The sequence below is a fragment of the Oncorhynchus mykiss genome, chromosome 10 (genome assembly GCF_057628025.1).
Source record: "Oncorhynchus mykiss isolate SJ-2025 chromosome 10, ASM5762802v1, whole genome shotgun sequence".
NCBI lineage: Eukaryota > Metazoa > Chordata > Actinopteri > Salmoniformes > Salmonidae > Oncorhynchus > Oncorhynchus mykiss.
Window position 1 is genome coordinate 60,653,167 of NC_143031.1, and position 20,408 is coordinate 60,673,574.

General features: G+C 43.2%; 1 protein-coding gene across 3 annotated transcripts; it reads left to right on the forward strand.

The window, feature by feature from the left end:
* Positions 1–335: 335 nt before the first annotated feature.
* On the forward strand, positions 336–15,327 carry LOC110534395 (E3 ISG15--protein ligase HERC5). Of its 3 annotated transcripts, none has more exons than XM_036933495.2 (24): positions 336–474; positions 953–1,051; positions 1,131–1,242; positions 1,407–1,483; positions 1,615–1,836; positions 2,229–2,320; positions 8,046–8,176; positions 8,328–8,452; positions 8,630–8,706; positions 8,815–8,942; positions 9,050–9,109; positions 9,220–9,325; positions 9,437–9,629; positions 9,940–10,094; positions 10,354–10,476; positions 10,781–10,879; positions 11,249–11,416; positions 11,500–11,640; positions 11,976–12,142; positions 12,411–12,474; positions 13,882–13,952; positions 14,219–14,402; positions 14,707–14,809; positions 14,924–15,327. In XM_036933495.2, the coding sequence occupies exons 1-24, from the start codon at positions 405–407 to the stop codon at positions 15,133–15,135; spliced, it is 2,979 nt and encodes a 992-aa protein (XP_036789390.2). In that variant the 5' UTR covers positions 336–404; the 3' UTR covers positions 15,136–15,327. The 3 variants fall into 3 exon arrangements, with proteins under 3 accessions (XP_036789390.2, XP_036789389.2, XP_021474919.3); XM_036933494.2 differs by lacking the exon at positions 336–474 and adding an exon at positions 514–797; XM_021619244.3 differs by lacking the exon at positions 336–474 and having other exon boundaries at positions 684–1,051.
* Positions 15,328–20,408: the final 5,081 nt, after the last annotated feature.

The following is a 20,408-nucleotide window of genomic DNA, read 5'->3' on the forward strand; positions in this document are numbered from 1 at the left end:
AAATTATTTCAAACTCCCATCCCTACTTTCTGCATAGGTTATTATGTACCCATTTACCTGTTCAATTGTCATCTTAATTAATGAGGGACATTGATTATTTTAGAACTTTTATGCCGTATGAGTTTAGTACAACTGCCACACGGGTGTATAGTATCATAACCCAATAATTAAAGCAATTTTAGTATTTTCTTTACTCTTTGCCTGGTCAAGTCAGTGTGCACCCTCCACAAAATACTGCTGACAGTTCTTTTTTGAAATAATTATGATAAACGTGAGCTTAAAAATGAAGTTTGGTAATTACTTTAACATCTGAAAAAAAACAGGGCAAATATCAGGGACGTCTCTGAGGGATGGGTCTTTTCAAACTCCGAAACCATTTTCAGTTCAGCATTTAGCAGTCATGCATGACACAGCATAAAGTGGACTTTTCAGCCAGTTCCACTGAAATGCATCTAGGGAGGTATCGACTGGGTGGTAATTGTTTCAAGCATTATCGTGTGTGTCAAGTGCGTCAGTTTATTGTAGGCTATTTCCAAGATAACTGGGCTGCTATTGTCAATAGACGTTCACTTTCGTTTTCGGCCTTGCGTCATAAGTAACTATTCGAAACTGCATTTATATTTGTTTGTAGGCGTGTTTTCTTTTATGCCCTCTATAAATACAGTTTCATTTAAGATTCATTTTCGTTTCCTGCTTTGTTGATGATGAGTCTTTCTGTATGTCATATGGTTGGTTGCGGTCATATAAACCCATCATTGAGTCGGAAACATCGGCAGGTGCCTCTCCTTCAAGAATCTGTATGGACTAGTTTAAGAATAATACACAACAATGATTTCATGGGGAGATGATTGTCGCAATGGCTTTGGTTTAGTGAAGCCGAATGGTTTCGATACGACCAAAGCGGATATTAATTTGATACACCTTAAATCTAAAATTCAGGCTCTGTCCGCAGGTAACAGTGTGGTCGCGTTTATCAGAAATAATGGGAGACTAGTGTCTGTCGCACGGATTCAAGAGGACCAAGATGGGAGAAGATTCACAGGGAAACTGAGTAGGTCTAATCTCCTTAACAATATATTTTTATAATATATTTTCTTGAGTTGCCCAATCATATGTTTTATGTACTTTAGAGACTGTGAAATGTAAGGAGACGATTCGGGCTCTGAGTTGTGGAGATTCTCATGCTGTTTTACTGTCTGAAGAGGGTCGGGTTCTCTGCTTGGACAAAGCCAATATTCTCAGGTGGGTTCCATTCCATAATGATACATTATATGTAGTTTACCCTAAGGAATTGTCACCCCCCCCCCCCCCCCCCCCCCATTCAAATAGTTAAAGTATAAAAACAATTTGTCATTTAATTCAAATGGGCAAGCTAATTTTAGTCATCTTTCTTCTTTTCCCCCCAGCCCATTGGGTAACCTATGTAACCGACAGGTAACTCAGGTTGCATGTGGAGACCAGCATTCAATTTTACTAACTCAGGGTAAATGACCATTAACACACCTCTAATCGCTGCTTCACAATGCAACTTAACCAAAACAGTCTAACCTTTCAAAACTGTAATTGTGTACAATGTTCTCATTGTATGGTTGCTTACTTCTGATTTCTGTTCAGATGGTCAGGTTTTCACATGGGGTCAGAACACCAGCGGTCAGCTGGGTTTGGGGTGGGGCGAGCCCAGCGACATGTCCCCCAAGCCCCTGAAGTCTCTATCAGGGATCCCCCTGGTTCAGATCACTGCAGGGGGAGAACACAGCTTCGCTCTGTCCCTTTCTGGAGCTGTGTTCGGCTGGGGCAAGAACACCGCCGGGCAACTGGGACTAGGGGACACAACAAGTACAGTATACATTACACAATAGCATATGTGTTGACTCTTGTTAAATATATTTAAATAATCAAGGTCCAGACCGAAGACCATGAACAGTACATTATTTGAAACAGGTGTGTTAGTGTTGGGTTTAAACAAAAGTCTTCCCACTCAGTAGTTCTCTCAGGCTGCAGCTGGAGACCCCTGATTTATGTATTATCAACTACATTTTTGTGGTGGTTGAAATTATATTTTAAAAAATTAAGAAAAGTACAGAAATGTGCCTTTATCTGTCTAAAAACAATTTTAACCAGGATGAGAGAGCACAATGTGTCGTGTGTTTGAGGGTTATGTGTTGTAAATAAATAATTATAAAAATGATATATAATAATAACAATAAATTGAACCCAATTTTCTGTAGACAGATGTGATCCAGCTCCTGTTGATTGCCTGAATCTGAAGAAGACTGTTTTGATTTCATGTGGAGGAGAACATACTGCCGTTCTGACAAAGGTTGTATATCTGTCTGACATAATTACACTTTTCCTATAATTTGAACTAAATGTTGTTTAGACCATACAATATGTCTACATTTTATGTGCGTTTATTTATATTGGTGTCTCAATGTTCGCTGCAGACAGCGACTGGAACGAGCTGCAACAAACACTCAAACTGGACAGTTTTATCTCTTCATTCAAAGACTCAATCATGGACACTCTTACTGACAGTTGTGGCTGCGTTGCATGATGTATTGTTGTCTCTACCTTCTTGCCCTTTGTGATGTTGTCTGTGCCCAATAATGTTTGTGCCATTTTTTGTGCTGCTACCATGTTGTGCTGCTACCATGCTGTTGTTGTGTTGCTACCGTGCTGTGTTGCTGCCATGCTATGTTGTTGTCTTAGGTCTCTCTTTATGTAGTGTTGTGTTGTCTCTCTTGTCGTGATGTGTTTTGTCCTATATTTTTATTTAATTCATTTATATTTTTAATCCCAGACCCCGTCCCCGCAAGAGGCCTTTTGGTAGGGCGTCATTGTCAGCAAGAATTTATTCTTAACTGACTTGACTAGTTAAATAATGTTGAAATAAAAAATAAACAAAACAATTGAAATGTTTTAGTTTTTAGTTGCCTGGAAATTTGCATTGAAACATCCTCATTAACGTAGAGGAAAACACTATGATAACTGTCTGTGTCATGTATTGTCATGTTGTGTCTTGTTTCTGTCCTTTCCTTTCACCCTGTCTCCCTCTGCTGGTCGTACTAGGTTACCGTTTCTGTCCCTCTTTCCCCCAGCTGTTCCTTGTCTTCTCTGACTACCTCATTCACCCCTTTTCCCACCTGTTCCCTTTTTCCCTCTGATTAGGTCCCTATATCTCTCTCTGTTTTTGTTCCTGTCCTTGTCGGATTCTTGTTTGTGTGTCTCATGCCTGAACCAGACTATCATCGTGTTTGCTGCAACCTTGTCCTGTCCTGTCGGAATCTACCTGTCCATCTGAGCCCACGTGTGTTCATCATTAAAGAAACTCTGTTTGTTAATTCGCTTTTGGGTCCTCATTCACGCACCTGACAGAAGAATCCGACCAAGAATGGACCCAGCGACTTCGGATCCTCTTCACTCAGCCGTCGAGATCCAGGGGGCGATGCTAGGCAGACACGAGCAGGAATTGTCTGCTGCTCGACATGCCGTTGAGACCCTGGCCACCCAAGTCTCCAACCTCACAGAACAGGTTCACCATCTCCGCCTCGATCCACCGGCCACTTCCAGGGCTTTCGAATCTCCGGAGCCCAGAATCAATAACCCGCCGTGTTACTCTGGGGAGCCCACTGAATGCCGCTCGTTCCTCACCCAGTGTGATATTGTGTTTTCTCTCCAGCCCAACACTTACGCCAGGAGCACTGCTCGTGTCGCCTACGTCATATCTCTCCTTACTGGACGGGCTCGTGAGTGGGGCACGGCAATCTGGGAGGCAAGGGCTGAGTGTACTAACCAGTATCAGGACTTTAAGGAGGAGATGATACGGGTTTTTGATCGATCTGTTTTTGGGGAGGAGGCTTCCAGGGCCCTGTCTTCCCTATGTCAAGGTAATCGATCCATAACAGACTACTCTATTGAGTTTCGCACTCTTGCTGCCTCCAGTGGCTGGAACGAGCCGGCTTTGCTCGCTCGTTTTCTGGAGGGTCTCCGCGCAGAGGTAAAGGATGAGATTCTCTCCCGGGAGGTTCCTTCCAGCGTGGATTCCTTGATTGAACTCGCTATTCGCATTGAGCGACGGGTTGATCTTCGTCACCGAGCTCGTGGAAAGGAGCTCGCGTTCTCCGTTGCCCCCCTCTCCGCATCACTACCATCTTCCTCTGCCGGCTCGGGAGCTGAGCCTATGCAGCTGGGAGGTATCCGCATCTCGACTAAGGAGAGGGAACGGAGAATCACCAACCGCCTCTGTCTCTATTGCGGTTCTGCTGGTCATTTTGTCACTTCATGTCCAGTAAAAGCCAGAGCTCATCAGTAAGCGGAGGGCTACTGGTGAGCGCTACTACTCCTGTCTCTCCTTCAAGATCCTGCACTACCTTGTCGGTCCATCTACGCTGGACTGGTTCGTCAGCTTCCTGCAGTGCCTTAATAGACTCTGGGGCGGAGGGCTGTTTTATGGACGAGACCTGGGCTCGGGAACATGACATTCCTCTCAGACAGTTAAGGGAGTCCACGGCCTTGTTCGCCCTGGATGGTAGTCCTCTCCCCAGGATTCAGCGTGAGACGCTACCTTTAACCCTCACTGTTTCTGGTAATCATAGCGAAACCATTTCTTTTTTAATTTTTCGTTCACCTTTTACACCTGTTGTTTTGGGCCATCCCTGGCTAGTTTGTCATAATCCTTCCATTAATTGGTCTAGTAATTCTATCCTCTCCTGGAACGTCTCTTGTCATGTGAAATGTTTAATGTCTGCTATCCCTCCTGTTTCCTCTGTCTCTTCTTCACAGGAGGAGCCTGGTGATTTGACAGGGGTGCCGGAGGAATATCACGATCTGCGCACGGTGTTCAGTCGGTCCAGGGCCACCTCTCTTCCTCCACACCGGTCGTATGATTGTAGTATTGATCTCCTTCCGGGAACCACTCCCCCCCGGGGTAGACTATACTCTCTGTCGGCTCCCGAACGTAAGGCTCTCAAAGATTATTTGTCTGTAGCTCTTGCCGCCGGTACCATAGTCCCCTCCTCCTCTCCCGCCGGAGCGGGGTTCTTTTTTGTTAAGAAGAAGGACGGGTCCCTGCGCCCCTGCATAGATTATCGAGGGCTGAATGACATAACAGTGAAGAATCGTTATCCGCTTCCTCTTATGTCTTCAGCCTTCGAGATCCTGCAGGGAGCCAGGTTTTTCACTAAGTTGGACCTTCGTAACGCTTACCATCTCGTGCGCATCAGGGAGGGGGACGAGTGGAAGACGGCGTTTAACACTCCGTTAGGGCACTTTGAATACCGGGTTCTTCCTTTCGGCCTCGCTAACGCTCCAGCTGTCTTTCAGGCATTAGTCAATGATGTCTTGAGAGACATGCTGAACATCTTTGTTTTCGTTTACCTTGACGACATCCTGATTTTTTCACCGTCACTCCAGATTCATGTTCAGCACGTTCGACGTGTCCTCCAGCGCCTTTTAGAGAATTGTCTTTTTGTGAAGGCTGAGAAGTGCTCTTTTCATGCCTCCTCCGTCACATTTCTCGGTTCTGTTATTTCCGCTGAAGGCATTAAGATGGATCCCGCTAAGGTCCAAGCTGTCATTGATTGGCCCGCCCCTAAGTCACGCGTCGAGCTGCAGCGCTTTCTCGGCTTCGCGAACTTCTATCGTCGTTTCATCCGTAATTTCGGTCAGGTGGCAGCTCCTCTCACAGCCCTTACTTCTGTCAAGACGTGCTTTAAGTGGTCCGTTTCCGCCCAGGGAGCTTTTGATCTCCTCAAGAATCGTTTTACATCCGCTCCTATCCTTGTTACACCTGACGTCTCTAGACAGTTCGTTGTCGAGGTTGACGCGTCAGAGGTGGGCGTGGGAGCCATTCTTTCTCAGCGCTCCCTCTCTGACGACAAGGTCCACCCATGCGCGTATTTTTCTCATCGCCTGTCGCCGTCGGAACGTAACTATGATGTGGGAAACCGCGAACTGCTCGCCATCCGGTTAGCCCTAGGCGAATGGCGACAGTGGTTGGAGGGGGCGACCGTTCCTTTTGTCGTTTGGACTGACCATAGGAACCTTGAGTACATCCGTTCTGCCAAACGACTTAATGCGCGTCAGGCGCGTTGGGCGCTGTTTTTCGCTCGTTTCGAGTTCGTGATTTCTTATCGTCCGGGCTCTAAGAACACCAAGCCTGATGCTTTATCTCGTCTCTTCAGTTCTTCAGTAGCCTCCACTGACCCCGAGGGGATTCTCCCTGAGGGGCGTGTTGTCGGGTTGACTGTCTGGGGAATTGAGAGGCAGGTAAAGCAAGCGCTCACTCACACTCCGTCGCCGCGCGCTTGTCCTAGGAACCTTCTTTTCGTTCCCGTTCCTACTCGTCTGGCCGTTCTTCAGTGGGCTCACTCTGCCAAGTTAGCCGGCCACCCTGGCGTTCGGGGTACGCTTGCTTCCATTCGCCAGCGTTTTTGGTGGCCCACCCGGGAGCATGACACGCGTCGTTTCGTGGCTGCTTGTTCGGTCTGCGCGCAGACTAAGTCCGGTAACTCCCCTCCTGCCGGCCGTCTCAGGCCGCTTCCCATTCCCTCTCGACCGTGGTCTCACATCGCCTTAGATTTTGTCACCGGACTGCCTTCGTCAGCGGGGAAGACTGTTATTCTTACGGTTGTCGATAGGTTCTCTAAGGCGGCTCATTTCATTCCCCTTGCTAAGCTTCCTTCTGCTAAAGAGACGGCACAAATCATCATCGAGAATGTTTTCAGAATTCATGGCCTTCCGTCAGACGTCGTTTCGGAGGTCCGCAATTCACGTCTCAATTTTGGAGGGAGTTTTGCCGTTTGATTGGGGCTTCCGTCAGTCTCTCTTCCGGCTTTCACCCCCAGTCTAACGGTCAAGCAGAACGGGCCAATCAGACTATTGGTCGCATCTTACGCAGTCTTTCTTTTCGCAACCCTGCGTCTTGGTCAGAACAGCTCCCCTGGGCAGAGTACGCCCACAACTCGCTTCCTTCGTCTGCGACCGGGCTATCTCCTTTTCAGAGTAGCCTCGGGTACCAGCCTCCGCTGTTCTCATCTCAGTTCGCCGAGTCCAGCGTCCCCTCCGCTCAGGCTTTTGTCCAACGTTGCGAGCGCACCTGGAAGAGGGTCAGGTCTGCACTTTGCCGTTATATGACGCAGACTGTGAGGGCTGCTAATAAGCGTAGAACTAAGAGTCCTAGATATTGTCGCGGTCAGAGAGTTTGGCTCTCCACTCAGAACCTTCCCCTTAAGACGGCTTCTCGCAAGTTGACCCCGCGGTTCATTGGTCCGTTCCGTATTTCTCGGGTCATTAATCCTGTCGCAGTTCGACTTCTTCTTCCGCGATACCTTCGTCGCGTCCACCCGGTCTTCCATGTCTCCTGTATCAAGCCCGTTCTTCGCGCCCCCGCTCGTCTTCCCCCCCCCCCCCCCCCCCATCCTTGTCGAGGGCGCACCCATCTACAGGGTCCGTAGGATTTTGGACATGCGTCCTCGGGGCCGTGGTCACCAGTACCTCCTAGATTGGGAGGGGTACGGTCCTGAGGAGAGGAGTTGGGTTCCCTCTCGGGACGTGCTGGACCGTGCGCTGATCGAGGATTTCCTCCGTTGCCGCCAGGTTTCCTCCTCGAGTGCGCCAGGAGGCGCTCGGTGAGTGGGGGGGTACTGTCATGTATTGTCATGTTGTGTCTTGTTTCTGTCCTTTCCTTTCACCCTGTCTCCCTCTGCTGGTCGTACTAGGTTACCGTTTCTGTCCCTCTTTCCCCCAGCTGTTCCTTGTCTTCTCTGACTACCTCATTCACCCCTTTTCCCACCTGTTCCCTTTTTCCCTCTGATTAGGTCCCTATATCTCTCTCTGTTTTTGTTCCTGTCCTTGTCGGATTCTTGTTTGTGTGTCTCATGCCTGAACCAGACTATCATCGTGTTTGCTGCAACCTTGTCCTGTCCTGTCGGAATCTACCTGTCCATCTGAGCCCACGTGTGTTCATCATTAAAGAAACTCTGTTTGTTAATTCGCTTTTGGGTCCTCATTCACGCACCTGACAGTCTGGGTTGATTTTGTTCTAGGGAGGTGTGGTGTTCACATTTGGCTCAGGCCGCTATGGACCGCTTGGACACAACTCTCTCCTAGATGAACTACGACCTCGAGTGGTGGGGCATCTTTGTGGATTAAAGGTGACCCAGATAGCCTGTGGAAGGTAGGTTACACTTATTAGACATGATCTGGAATTGACAAAATGTTGTGACACAACAAAAATGTATGTAGGACTGTTTTCATTTTAGCATAAGACCTTTTTAGAATTCATTGTTGATTTGAGAAATGTTTTCTCTGTCTGTTTGCCACATTAGACACCACACATTAGCATTTGTGGGGCCCTCCAATAAGATCTACTCATTTGGGCGTGGAGAGCAAGGGCAGCTGGGAAATGGAGTAAAGATTGATCAGTCTGTGCCCCTTCCAGTACAACTGCCAGGTAAAACATTAATTTATGGTATAACATTAGCCAGAGTACACGCATTTTCAGAACAGATCAAACTTGAATAAAAGTCAACTCAACAAAATGCTTATTTCAATACTCAACTAAAATAACATGAGGTAAAACATGAAATAACATTAACTTGATCATCAACTATTTTTGTCAACATTTCAGACCAGATTGATGACCAGAAAATTGAACACATTTTTGCTGGAGGAAACCATTCCTTTGCGTTGTGCACTCTTGGTCAGGTATGGACACAATTTGGTTTGAAACAATGAGTTAGCAAAACAGGACATAGTTTGTCCTTTGTACTTAACATTTCTGTGATACGTTGCATCACATTGTCATCTTCCCAGGAGTCTGAAGAAAGGGCTAACAATCTCAGGTCAAGTGTGGGCAAAGTTACACAACAAGCTATAGATGAAGAAATCATTGACAAATGGATCTCGGAATGTGATTCAAAGTCTTGGAAAAAAGGACAGAAGTAAGTATGATATAAGTAGCTATAATTTAGCGTTGTTGTTGTTTCCTTATTTTGTTTATGTACGGTCACATACTGAACTGAAAGATTACTCAAACTTGTATTTGCAGGGAAATCACAAAAATGTTTTCTTCTGCATCGTGTTTAAATGGGAGCTTTCTTGATAAAAGGTAACAGTATTTAATATTGGTTCAAATACATGATTGTCTTATGTTTGAAATATTACATTACTGATTTAAATATGGCAAAAGTATTGACAATTATTTCTTGCTTTTATTAGTTGTGACAAACATTACCAAACCTCACCAAAACAGTCTGGCCTGGATTATTCACTCGTCCAAGGCGCATTCCGGAAGCTGGCGAAAAAGGGCAAAGTTTTGACTGAGGTATTTTGTGAATATATTTATAAATTGATATGTAATCGATCCTATTCTGACATTTAGTCTGACATGTATCTTGAACAAGGGACGATTCACACACCTCTTTCATTGCACTAGGTTGAAGCTGTTGTCCAGCACACACTACTTCCCTCCCTGTATGAGGAGTCCATTGGAGTGGAGAGCTTGAGGGTCTACCTGGTTCTCCCTGAGCTCCTGAGGGTCCTTCACAAACAGCACAGAAGGACAGATCTCACCGAAGCCGTTGCTGCTGCTATCCTCAGACTGCACCCTGAAAAGCTGCAGGTCCTCGGTAATGTTGCCCTCCATTTAAAATGTTTAAAGTGTGTCACCCCAAATTCAACTTATCAAAAATAACGTAGTCGTAAATCTGTTTGTGCTGTAGACAACTTATTTTGTCCTTGTTCATTCGCTGTCTGGCAGATTTAGACTAGGCTAAATTTACAAAACCGTTGATAATTTGAATCGAGTGTGGTAGTGCTGGGCTAAAACAAAACGTGTGCACATTGGGGGTGCCCCTGGAATGATTGTGAAGTCGAGCAAATTCTATAACCCCACGAAATGGTTTGAGAAAGTAATCTGTGTGTTACCATGTCCTGTAGGTGACTGCTGGTCCTCATTGAAGCCGTCTGTCATGACCAAGCACATTGGGGTGTGGAAGAAGGCCCTGTCGGGGATTCTGAGGAGTGAACATATTCTACGCACTCGTGATACTGGGATCAAGCACCTGCTCCAGGTCCTCGGCCATCTCCACAGAGTCAGTGTCCATGCTTCACTGCTCGTACTGTCAATCCATTTATAATGCTGTTTTTCCATTTTGACCAGTCAACTTCGAGGACCGATCTGGTGCCAGGGTGGCAGTTATTTCATTGCAACCTATTTAGAATCGATGAGACCGTAACTGAGATTTGATGAAATCATATTTTGCTGACAAACATGGAAAATATTTAGCTAATACTTGCTAATAATTGTTTATTTTTTATCAATGTATTTCACTTTTCTATATTATTTCAAAGGCAAACCAGAAATCTTTAGAGACCCAGACTGTTCCAGACAGTACCTTTTGTATGGAGGAGGTTCACTTCAAGCCCATATTTCTAGAGGAGGATGTAAAGCTTTGGCGTTTATGGTCAAAGCAGGTAAGAAACGTTTTTTTGTCTCAGTCACTGATTGCTAACAATGCTAGTTGCTGTCAGTCTTAAAGTGTTTTGATGTTCGTTGTTTGGGTCTTAGAAAGTGTCCTGGCTGCATCTCAGTAGAGGCTTGAGATTTCCTCTACCTGAAATGGTCTGGAAAGAGAGAGTGAAGGAAACATTTTGTTTCCCTACTGGAGAATCTTTCTCACCTACTAAAGTTCCTTCTTATCACTGCAGATGAACATAATTAGACAAATAAGCTCCTTAATTGAGATGCCTTGTATGTTTTCTTTTACATCACTTTCAGGATGTGGATCAGACACCTGCCATCTTTTGTCGTTACCCATTCTTGATGAATCTGCAGAGCAAGATAAACGTTTTTAACATCAACGCCGCACTCACAAAGGTAATGAAACTTGCTTCTCAATATATAGTATTATAATATACAGCAGATACTATAAATCAAGGTGGCTAACCCCCTACTAGAGACCAACTGACTGTGTATGCAGGCTTTTGCTCTTGCCCTGCTCTAACACACCTGGTTCTACTAATCAGCTGCTCACCAGGATCTTGATTAGCTGAATCAGGTGTGTTAGAACAGGGCTGGAGCAAACGCCTGCATTCCAAGTAGCTCTGGGGTGTTGACCATCACTACTGAAGAAACCAGACATATTTCTTAACCTTTTTGATGGAAGAAACTGGTTGAAATAACACCTGTATTGTATACTAGATAAGCACTAAGTGAATACTTAATATTGTACTGTATGCATTGCAGAATCTCCCTAACAATCGCCAAAGGACTGGCATGTGGCTTTTTGACATGTTCCTCGTGGCGGCGCCTGCTCCGGTCTTTGAGCTGAGACTGAATAGAGCATCACTCATAGAAGACACTTTCCATCAACTGAGTGTAGCATATCACAGTACCTTCAAGAGGTCCCTTGTGGTAAGTCCATCTTTTTTAATATGATGAGACAATGTTTTGAACAGAGAAGGGCTATTCCAAAATGTGCTGCTTACATCTCTCAGGTGTATTTCGACGAGGATGCGAAGCTGACAGATGTCTACAAAAGGGACTTCTTCCTCCATTTGTTTGATAAGCTGTTGGTACCCGAGTCTGGGATGTTCATGTACAACGACACCAATACGCTGGCCTGGTTCCCTGCAATGGTGAGGCACGTTTAGGGAAATCGCACATGGATTATGAGGTTTTCTGCTCCTAAACACATTATTTTATTTCTATATCGATAATCATTGTACTTTCAAATAGCTTCAAATATGCTGGTAGTGAAACACTGTAATAATATGTTCCTAGAGAGGATCTACTACTGTATTACTACTGTATTAATACTGTATTACTAGCCTACTACTGTATTCTAGAAACCACACTACCTTCCCTTTACTGTATATTAATCTATACTTTTCCGCAGGTTAAGAACAGCATGTCTTGTACTTTCACTCATGGTTTATTTCTTGTCTCTTGTCCAACACATCCTCACTAACAGCCTAGAGTGGAGGAGAAGCGTTATTTCCTGTTTGGGGTTCTGTGTGGGATGGCGCTGTACAACAACAACATGGTGCACCTCCCCTTCCCCATGGCCTTCTTCAAGAAGCTGGTGAACATCAAGCCCTCTTTAGAGGACCTGAGAGAGTTTAGCCCCATTGAAGCAGGGTAAGTTCAGGCCATAATATATTGTTATCCCTTAGTCAGTAATGTATTACAGTACAGGCAGTTGTATTTGTTATAAGGACAGATTAAGAAATTGCATCTCAAGGCATTTTATTGCATCTTAGGGGCAGGGCACTTGCTCTGTGAGGATAAGCAATTATTCAATTATTTGGATAAATAGTTTTTCATTTATGAAAGCATCATGATTTATTGATTGCCGATTTATAATTGTCACATTTATTGTCACATATTATTTTCAATGATTTTGAAGGAGTTTGCAGTACATCTTGGATTACCCTGATGATGATGTTGAAAACATGGACATGACTTTCTCAGTATGTATTGCATTCAAACAGTTTGATCGATGAAGAAATACAATGTAACATAATACAGATGCAGGATTTTAATTTGATCACTCTTTTGTTGCTGATAATTTTCCCACACTGCAAGAAATGCAAACTTGTAGTGTATTTTAAAGACTTCTAAAGTTAGTCATTTCCACTTTAAAATGATGCTGTATCACATCAGGCCGTGATTGGGAGTTCCATAGGGCGGCGCACAATTGGCCCAGCATTGTCCGGCTTTGGCCGGGGTAGGCCTTTGTAAAAAAATATTTGTTATTTTATTTCACCTTTTATTTAACCAGGTAGGCCAGTTGAAAACAAGTTCTCATTTACAACTGCAACCTGGCCAAGATAAAGCAAATCAGTGCGACAAAAACAACAACACAGAGTTACACATGGGATAAACAATCGTACAGTCAATAACACAATAGAAAATCTTTATACAGTGTGTGCAAATGAAGTAAGGAGGTAAGGCAATAAATAGGCCATATTGGCGAAGTAATTACAATTTAGCAATTAACACTGGAGTGATAGATGTGCAGATGAGGAGTTGCAAGTTTAAATACTGGTGTGCAAAAGAGCAGAAAAATACAAAAAACATATATGGGGATGAGGTAGGTAGTTGGTTGGATGGGCTATTTACAGATGGACTGTGTCCAGCTGAAGCGATCGGTAAGCTGCTCTGACAGCTGATGCTTGAAGTTAGTGAGGGAGATCAACTTCAGTGATTTTTGCATTTTGTACCAGTCATTGTTAGCAGAGAACTGGAAGGAAAGGCATCCAAAGGAGGTTTTGGCTTTGGGGAAGACCAGTGAAATATACCTGCTGGAGCACGTGCTACGGGTGGGTGTTGCTATGGTTACCAATAAGCTGAGATAAGGCAGAGCTTTACCTAGCAAAGACCTATAGATGACCTGGAGCCAGTGGGTTTGGTGACGCGAATGTAGCGAGAACCAGCCAACGAGAGCATACAGGTCACAATGGTGGGTAGTATATGGGGCTTTGGTGACAAAACGGATGGCACTGTGATAGACTGCATCCAATTTGCTGAGGTGAGTGTTGGAGGCTATTTTGTAAATGACATCGCCGAAGTCAAGGATCGGCAGGAAAAATAAGAATTTGTTCTTAACTGACTTAGTTAAATAAATAAAAATAATTCACTAAATAATTCACATTTTCTGTTGCTGCAGGATTTTATTCCTGCTGTATCAAATTGGCTCAAATTAAGATCCTACATCTGTAGTTAATTGAAGTGAAGTGGTAAGAATTACTGAACATAAGATAAATTATATTATTTCAGTGTGTATGTCTCTCGCATATCACTCCCATCTATTTGTCCATACCCTCAGTGTTATCATTGTTCATTTACCTCACTTTTTTCATTACTCACTATTATAGGTGATGTGGGGTGATGTAGTGGTGGAACTTGATCCCAAAGAAACTGGAAAACTCGTCACAAGTGCCAACAAGTAAGATTATAGCAATATTTACAACTGACAAAATACAAGGTTTACAGTATGCCACATTTTTGCATTGCTACAGCTACCAGGATTGGGGTCAATTCCATTTCGGCAAAATCATCTCACATTGAAATGTAAATGTATGAATGGAGAAATCATAATGGAATGTAAATGACGCTTCTCATTCCTTGAATTGACATCAACTGGAATTGACAGCAACCTATACTAGCTACAACTCAATGGATATCTGACTCTGTGTGTCATTCTTTTGACAGGAAGGAATTTGTTGACACCTATGTGAACTACATCTTCAACCAGTCAGTAGAGGTGGTGTTTGAAGAGTTCAGGAAAGGCTTCTTCAAGGTGTGTGACAAGGACGTGGTGGAGTTCTTCCAGCCAGAGGAACTGAGGGGAGTGATGGTGGGGAAGGAGAATTTCGACTGGGAAACGCTGAAACAGGTCAGAACCATGTTTTGTTACTACATGACTGAAGCTCAATCCCAAATCTACCCTGAGTCAATTGTCTACATCTGAGAGCATTAGAAAAGTAAAAACATATAATATATGGCAGAAATGTCACCTAGCCTATCAGAGGGCAAGATGGAGCCTTAAAAAACAAGTGTCCTGGGGTTGATTTGGGATTCATGGTGAACATGTTCTGCAACCTGGCTAAAATGTTTTGATGCATTGATTTGAAAAGTAGTTTGAATGGTGTCAAGTGTCTATTGCTTCACCATATTAATTTAGGGCATTTCCCCCCTAGAACACTGTGTATGAAGGAGAGTACCATGCTGGGCATCCCAACATCGTCACATTCTGGGAGGTGTTTGAGGAACTGACAGAGGATCAAAAGAAAGCGTTCCTGTGTAAGTATGGAACATTTTCATTGTAACAGATGAACCAATAACGTAGGCTACTGAGAATAAAGTTATATTCTGTCATTCACTGCCCTCTCCATTTTACCACCTTTGCCCATTCAGTGTTCCTGACTGGCTGTGATCGTGTGCCCATCCTGGGTATGAACCAGATCAGGATGAGGGTCCAAACCCTTCTCAACTCCTCCCAACAGCATTTCCCAGAGGCGCTGACCTGTCACTCTCTGTTGCAGCTGCCCATCTACTCCTCCAAAGAGACACTACAGAGCAGGCTTATAGAAGCTGTTGGCCACAACAGAGGCTTCTGGAATGAATAATGGGTGTTTTGTGTTGCTGCTGTGTATAGTCCTCTCCTGTGTTCATCTTTTCATTGTTCCATAGTTGGGTTTAAGATTTGGATTGTTTTAATGTAGGGTTGTATTTCAAATCCTAACTTGAGATCTGTACAGTACTATGACATTATCATATTGCATTTACCAAATTTTATTAAAACATTTATAAATCAAAAAGTACAGCATGGTTTGTGCCTGCACATTAAACAACACATTAACAAAAATGATAACAACCAAGATACAAAGAAATCCCAAAGTATTTGTAATAATCTAAATGTTAAAAGGAAGCATATCAGGTTTTCAGTTGAACACAAGAACTATTCATTTACAAGACCCACCAAATGGTTCATTACATAAATCAATGAGAGCATAATATCCCTGCAGTTAGGTGGCACACAATAAGGTACAGATCATTTGACACATCCTTCTCAACCATGTTCCCCCAATTCACAATATAGGGCAGCATTGAACTCAAGACGCTCTATAGCGCAGCGCACTATAAGATACTTTTAAAGGTAATTTACACTTGAGCAGACATGCCAGTGTTTACCATGAACGTGATCTGTGAACATCGGGGATAATGCCTTTAAAAAGGGGCATAGTGCCCTGACATAAAAAGAAAACCAGCAGTACTATGAACCTCCAGGCTCATGATTTGAGCACCACTGACCTCAACTTCTATTTAGAGTACTACTAACTTCTAAATGACTCATTATCCTTAGTGAACTTGATTCAATTTCCCTAAATATATACATACTGTTCAAATGACCCATACTTAATTTCCTTTGAATACAGATGCTCATGTAAACAAAGTCATGGAGAGTGAAGACACTGAATTGTCAAATAGAGGTAATATGAGAGGTACCTGTGATTAAATGACAAACATTACTTTTTGATTTAATAAAGGTCCGTGCAAAATAAACACTTCTAGATACATACAGTAAGTGATTGCACTTTGATCAGTGGATATGCAACATCGCCCTCTGGTGTTTGTAGTCAGACTTAACCAAGGCGTTCAAGACCTGGGTGTTGGCGAAATCCACAGTACAGCGCCCGGGGGTTCATGCGTCCCCCCCAGCTCCAGGATGTTCACGTTGTTGGGATAATAGCGGTGCTCAGGATAATAGCGGGCACATACAGGCTTATCTGACGTAGCAGCCCACGTTAAAACCTTTGATCCACACCTGGCCCAAGTGAAAAAAGGAAAACTATTTTAAAATAGACTAGATATAACGTACGAAAGTATTCGGCCCCCTTGAACTTTGCGACCTTTTGCCACATTTTAGGCTTCAAACATAAAGATATAAAACTGTCTTTTTTTGTGAAGAATCAACAACAAGTGGGACACAATCATGAAGTGGAACGACATTTATTGGATATTTCAAACTTTTTTAACAAATCAAAAACTGAAAAATTGGGCGTGCAAAATTATTCAGCCCCTTTACTTTCAGTGCAGCAAACTCTCTCCAGAAGTTCAGTGAGGATCTCTGAATGATCCAATGTTGACCTAAATGACTAATGATGATAAATACAATCCACCTGTGTGTAATCAAGTCTCCGTATAAATGCACCAGCACTGTGATAGTCTCAGAGGTCCGTTAAAAGCGCAGAGAGCATCATGAAGAACAAGGAACACACCAGGCAGGTCCGAGATACTGTTGTGAAGAAGTTTAAAGCCGGATTTGGATACAAAAAGATTTCCCAATCTTTAAACATCCCAAGGAGCACTGTGCAAGCGATAATATTGAAATGGAAGGAGTATCAGACCACTGCAAATCTACCAAGACCTGGCCGTCCCTCTAAACTTTCAGCTCATACAAGGAGAAGACTGATCAGAGATGCAGCCAAGAGGCCCATGATCACTCTGGATGAACTGCAGAGATCTACAGCTGAGGTGGGAGACTCTGTCCATAGGAAAACAATCAGTCGTATATTGCACAAATCTGGCCTTTATGGAAGAGTGGCAAGAAGAAAGCCATTTCTTAAAGATATCCATAAAAAGTGTCGTTTAAAGTTTGCCACAAGCCACCTGGGAGACACACCAAACATGTGAAAGAAGGTGCTCTGGTCAGATGAAACCAAAATTGAACTTTTTGGCAACAATGCAAAACGTTATGTTTGGCGTAAAAGCAACACAGCTGAACACACCATCCCCACTGTCAAACATGGTGGTGGCAGCATCATGGTTTGGGCCTGCTTTTCTTCTGCAGGGACAGGGAAGATGGTTAAATTGATGGGGAGATGCATGGAGCCAAATACAGGACCATTCTGGAAGAAAACCTGATGGAGTCTGCAAAAGACCTGAGACTGGGACGGAGATTTGTCTTCCAACAAGACAATGATCCAAAACATAAAGCAAAATCTACAATGGAATGGTTCAAAAATAAACATATCCAGGTGTTAGAATGGCCAAGTCAAAGTCCAGACCTGAATTCAATCGAGAATCTGTGGAAAGAACTGAAAACTGCTGTTCACAAATGCTCTCCATCCAACCTCACTGAGCTCGAGCTGTTTTGCAAGGAGGAATGGGAAAAAAATTCAGTCTCTCGATGTGCAAAACTGATAGAGACATACCCCAAGCGACTTACAGCTGTAATCGCAGCAAAAGGTGGCGCTACAAAGTATTAACTTAAGGGGGCTGAATAATTTTGCACGCCCAATTGTTCAGTTTTTGATTTGTTAAAAAAGTTTGAAATATCCAATAAATGTCGTTCCACTTCATGATTGTGTCCCACTTGTTGTTGATTCTTCACAAAAAAATACAGTTTTATATCTTTATGTTTGAAGCCTGAAATGTGGCAAAAGGTCGGAAAGTTCAAGGGGGCCGAATACTTTCGCAAGGCACTGTAGGTGTTCGGGATTCAGTAGTGTCAGAGACCATGAACAAGTATGTTGCACCAGAGTATATGATTATGTAAACCATGCTTATGTGATGAGTAAACTTGCCTGAGATCTGAAGAATGCCTAGGCTTTAGCTCAGAGGTTAACACACCAGTCTTGTTAGGGCACAGAAGGCACAGGCCAGTTATACTGAACAAAACCATAAACGTAACATACAACAATTTAAAAGATTTTAATGAGTTACAGTTCATATAAGGAAATTAGTCAATTGAAATAAATGAATTACGCCCTAATCTATGGATTTCACATGACTGAGAATACAGATATGCATATGTTGGTCACAGATACCTTAAAACAAAAAAGTAGGGGCATTGATCAGAAAACCAGTCAGTATCTGGTGTGACCCCATTTGCCTCGTGTAGATAAAAACATGTCCTTTGCATAGAGTTGATCAGGCTGTTGATTGTGGCCTGTGGAATGTTGTCCCACTCCTCTTCAATGGCTGTGCGAAGTTGCTGGATATTTTGGCGGGAACTGGAACACGTTGTCGTACATGTCGACCCAGAGCATCCCAAACATGCTCAATGGGTGACATGTCTGATGAGTATGCTGGCCATGGAAGAACTGGGACATTTGCAACATGGGGCAGTGCATTATCCTTGCTGAAACATGAGGTGATGGCGGTGGATGAATGGCATGACAATGGGCCTCAGGATCTCGTCAGAGTATCTCTGCACATTTAAATTGCCATCAATAAAATGCAATTGTGTTCGTTGTCTGTAGCTTATGCTTGCCCATACTATAACTCCACCACCACCATGGGGCACTCTATTCACAACTTTGACATCAGCAAACCGCTCACCCACACGACGCCAAACATGTGATCTGCAGTTGTGAAGCAGGTTGGACATACTGCCAAATTCTCTAAATTTCAGTGGCCCACCCAGAGCCCGGACTTGACCCTGATCGAACATCTCTGGAAATACCTGAAAATAGCTGTGAAGGGATGGGCTCCCCATCCAACTTGACAGAGCTTGAGAGGATCTCCAGAGAAGAATAGGAGAAACTCCCCAAATACAGGTGTACCAAGCTTGTAGCATCATACCCAAGAAGACTCAAGGCTGTAATTGCTGCCAAAGGTTATTCAACAAAGTACTGAGTAAAGAGTCAATACTTATGTAAATGTTATTTTTTAGTTTTTATTTTGGTCTAAAAACTTGTTTTTGCTTTATCTTTATGGGGTATTGTGTGTATATTGATGAGGGGGGGAAAACAATATTATCCCATTTAGAATAAGGTTGTAATGTAACAAAATGTGGAAAAAGTCAGGGGGTCTGAATACTTTCCGAATGTACTGTAGTTATTGCAAATCAATTGCTGCCATTTGTGTAGCCTACGCAGAACTAGCAAACTATACAATTGAATAAATAGCATATAACTTGTATTGTTTTTGCAGCCTTGTGTTATTATGCAATTATTAATGGCCTTGTTTAGTTAATTAAATTGGAAGTTATCAAAGCTCTATCGCAATTGTCGATCAGTTGTTAGAACGCATTAGATTGACAGTAGTCAGTCAGATTAGGCTACTGTCACGCCCTGACCTTAGAGATCCGTTTTATGTCTCTATCTGGTTTGGTCAGGGTGTGATTTGGGGTGGCTATTCTATGTTCCATTATTTGTATGTCTATGTTTGGCCAGGTAGGGTTCTCAATCAGGGACAGCTGTCTATTGTTGTCTCTGATTGAGAACCATACTTAGGTAGTCCTTTGTCCCACCTGTCTTTGTGGGAAGTTGACTTTGTTTATGGCACAAAGCCTTTAGCTTCATGGTTTGTTTTGTTCGGAGTCTTTTCAAATAAAAATAATATGTATGCTCACCACGCTGCACCTTGGTCCTCTTCATTCAACGGCCGTGACAGCTACAGGTTAAAAAGAAATCTATAAATAATATTAATAAACACCGGGTGTTGTTGACAAGCATATTCGGTTCATATACATATTATTAATATTTAATTTGGTGATTGTAATTACCCACCTCATCCTCAGTAGCTTATTCAAGCAGACTATTGGGAAACACAAGCACTTCTTACCTCGAAATTGCTAGCTATTTATATTGAATACATTTCTGTTAATTTGAACTAAGCAAGCTGCTAAATTGTTCAGTTTACGTTGTGCCTACATCTTGCCTAGGCGACTATAGACTATCTGAAATAAGTTGTAGGCCTATCAGGGGCTATAGGCTACCTGCATCTAGCTAAACAAAGCATGGCACTGTCTAGCTAAACAAAGCATGGCACAGTTGAATTACAATCATAAACCCAGATTTTAGTCTGGTGCCTACACATGTTGAAATGAGAAGTCAATCTCGCAAATTGGCCATTTATAACTGTTTGTAGTTTTAACATCTGGTTTGTGGTA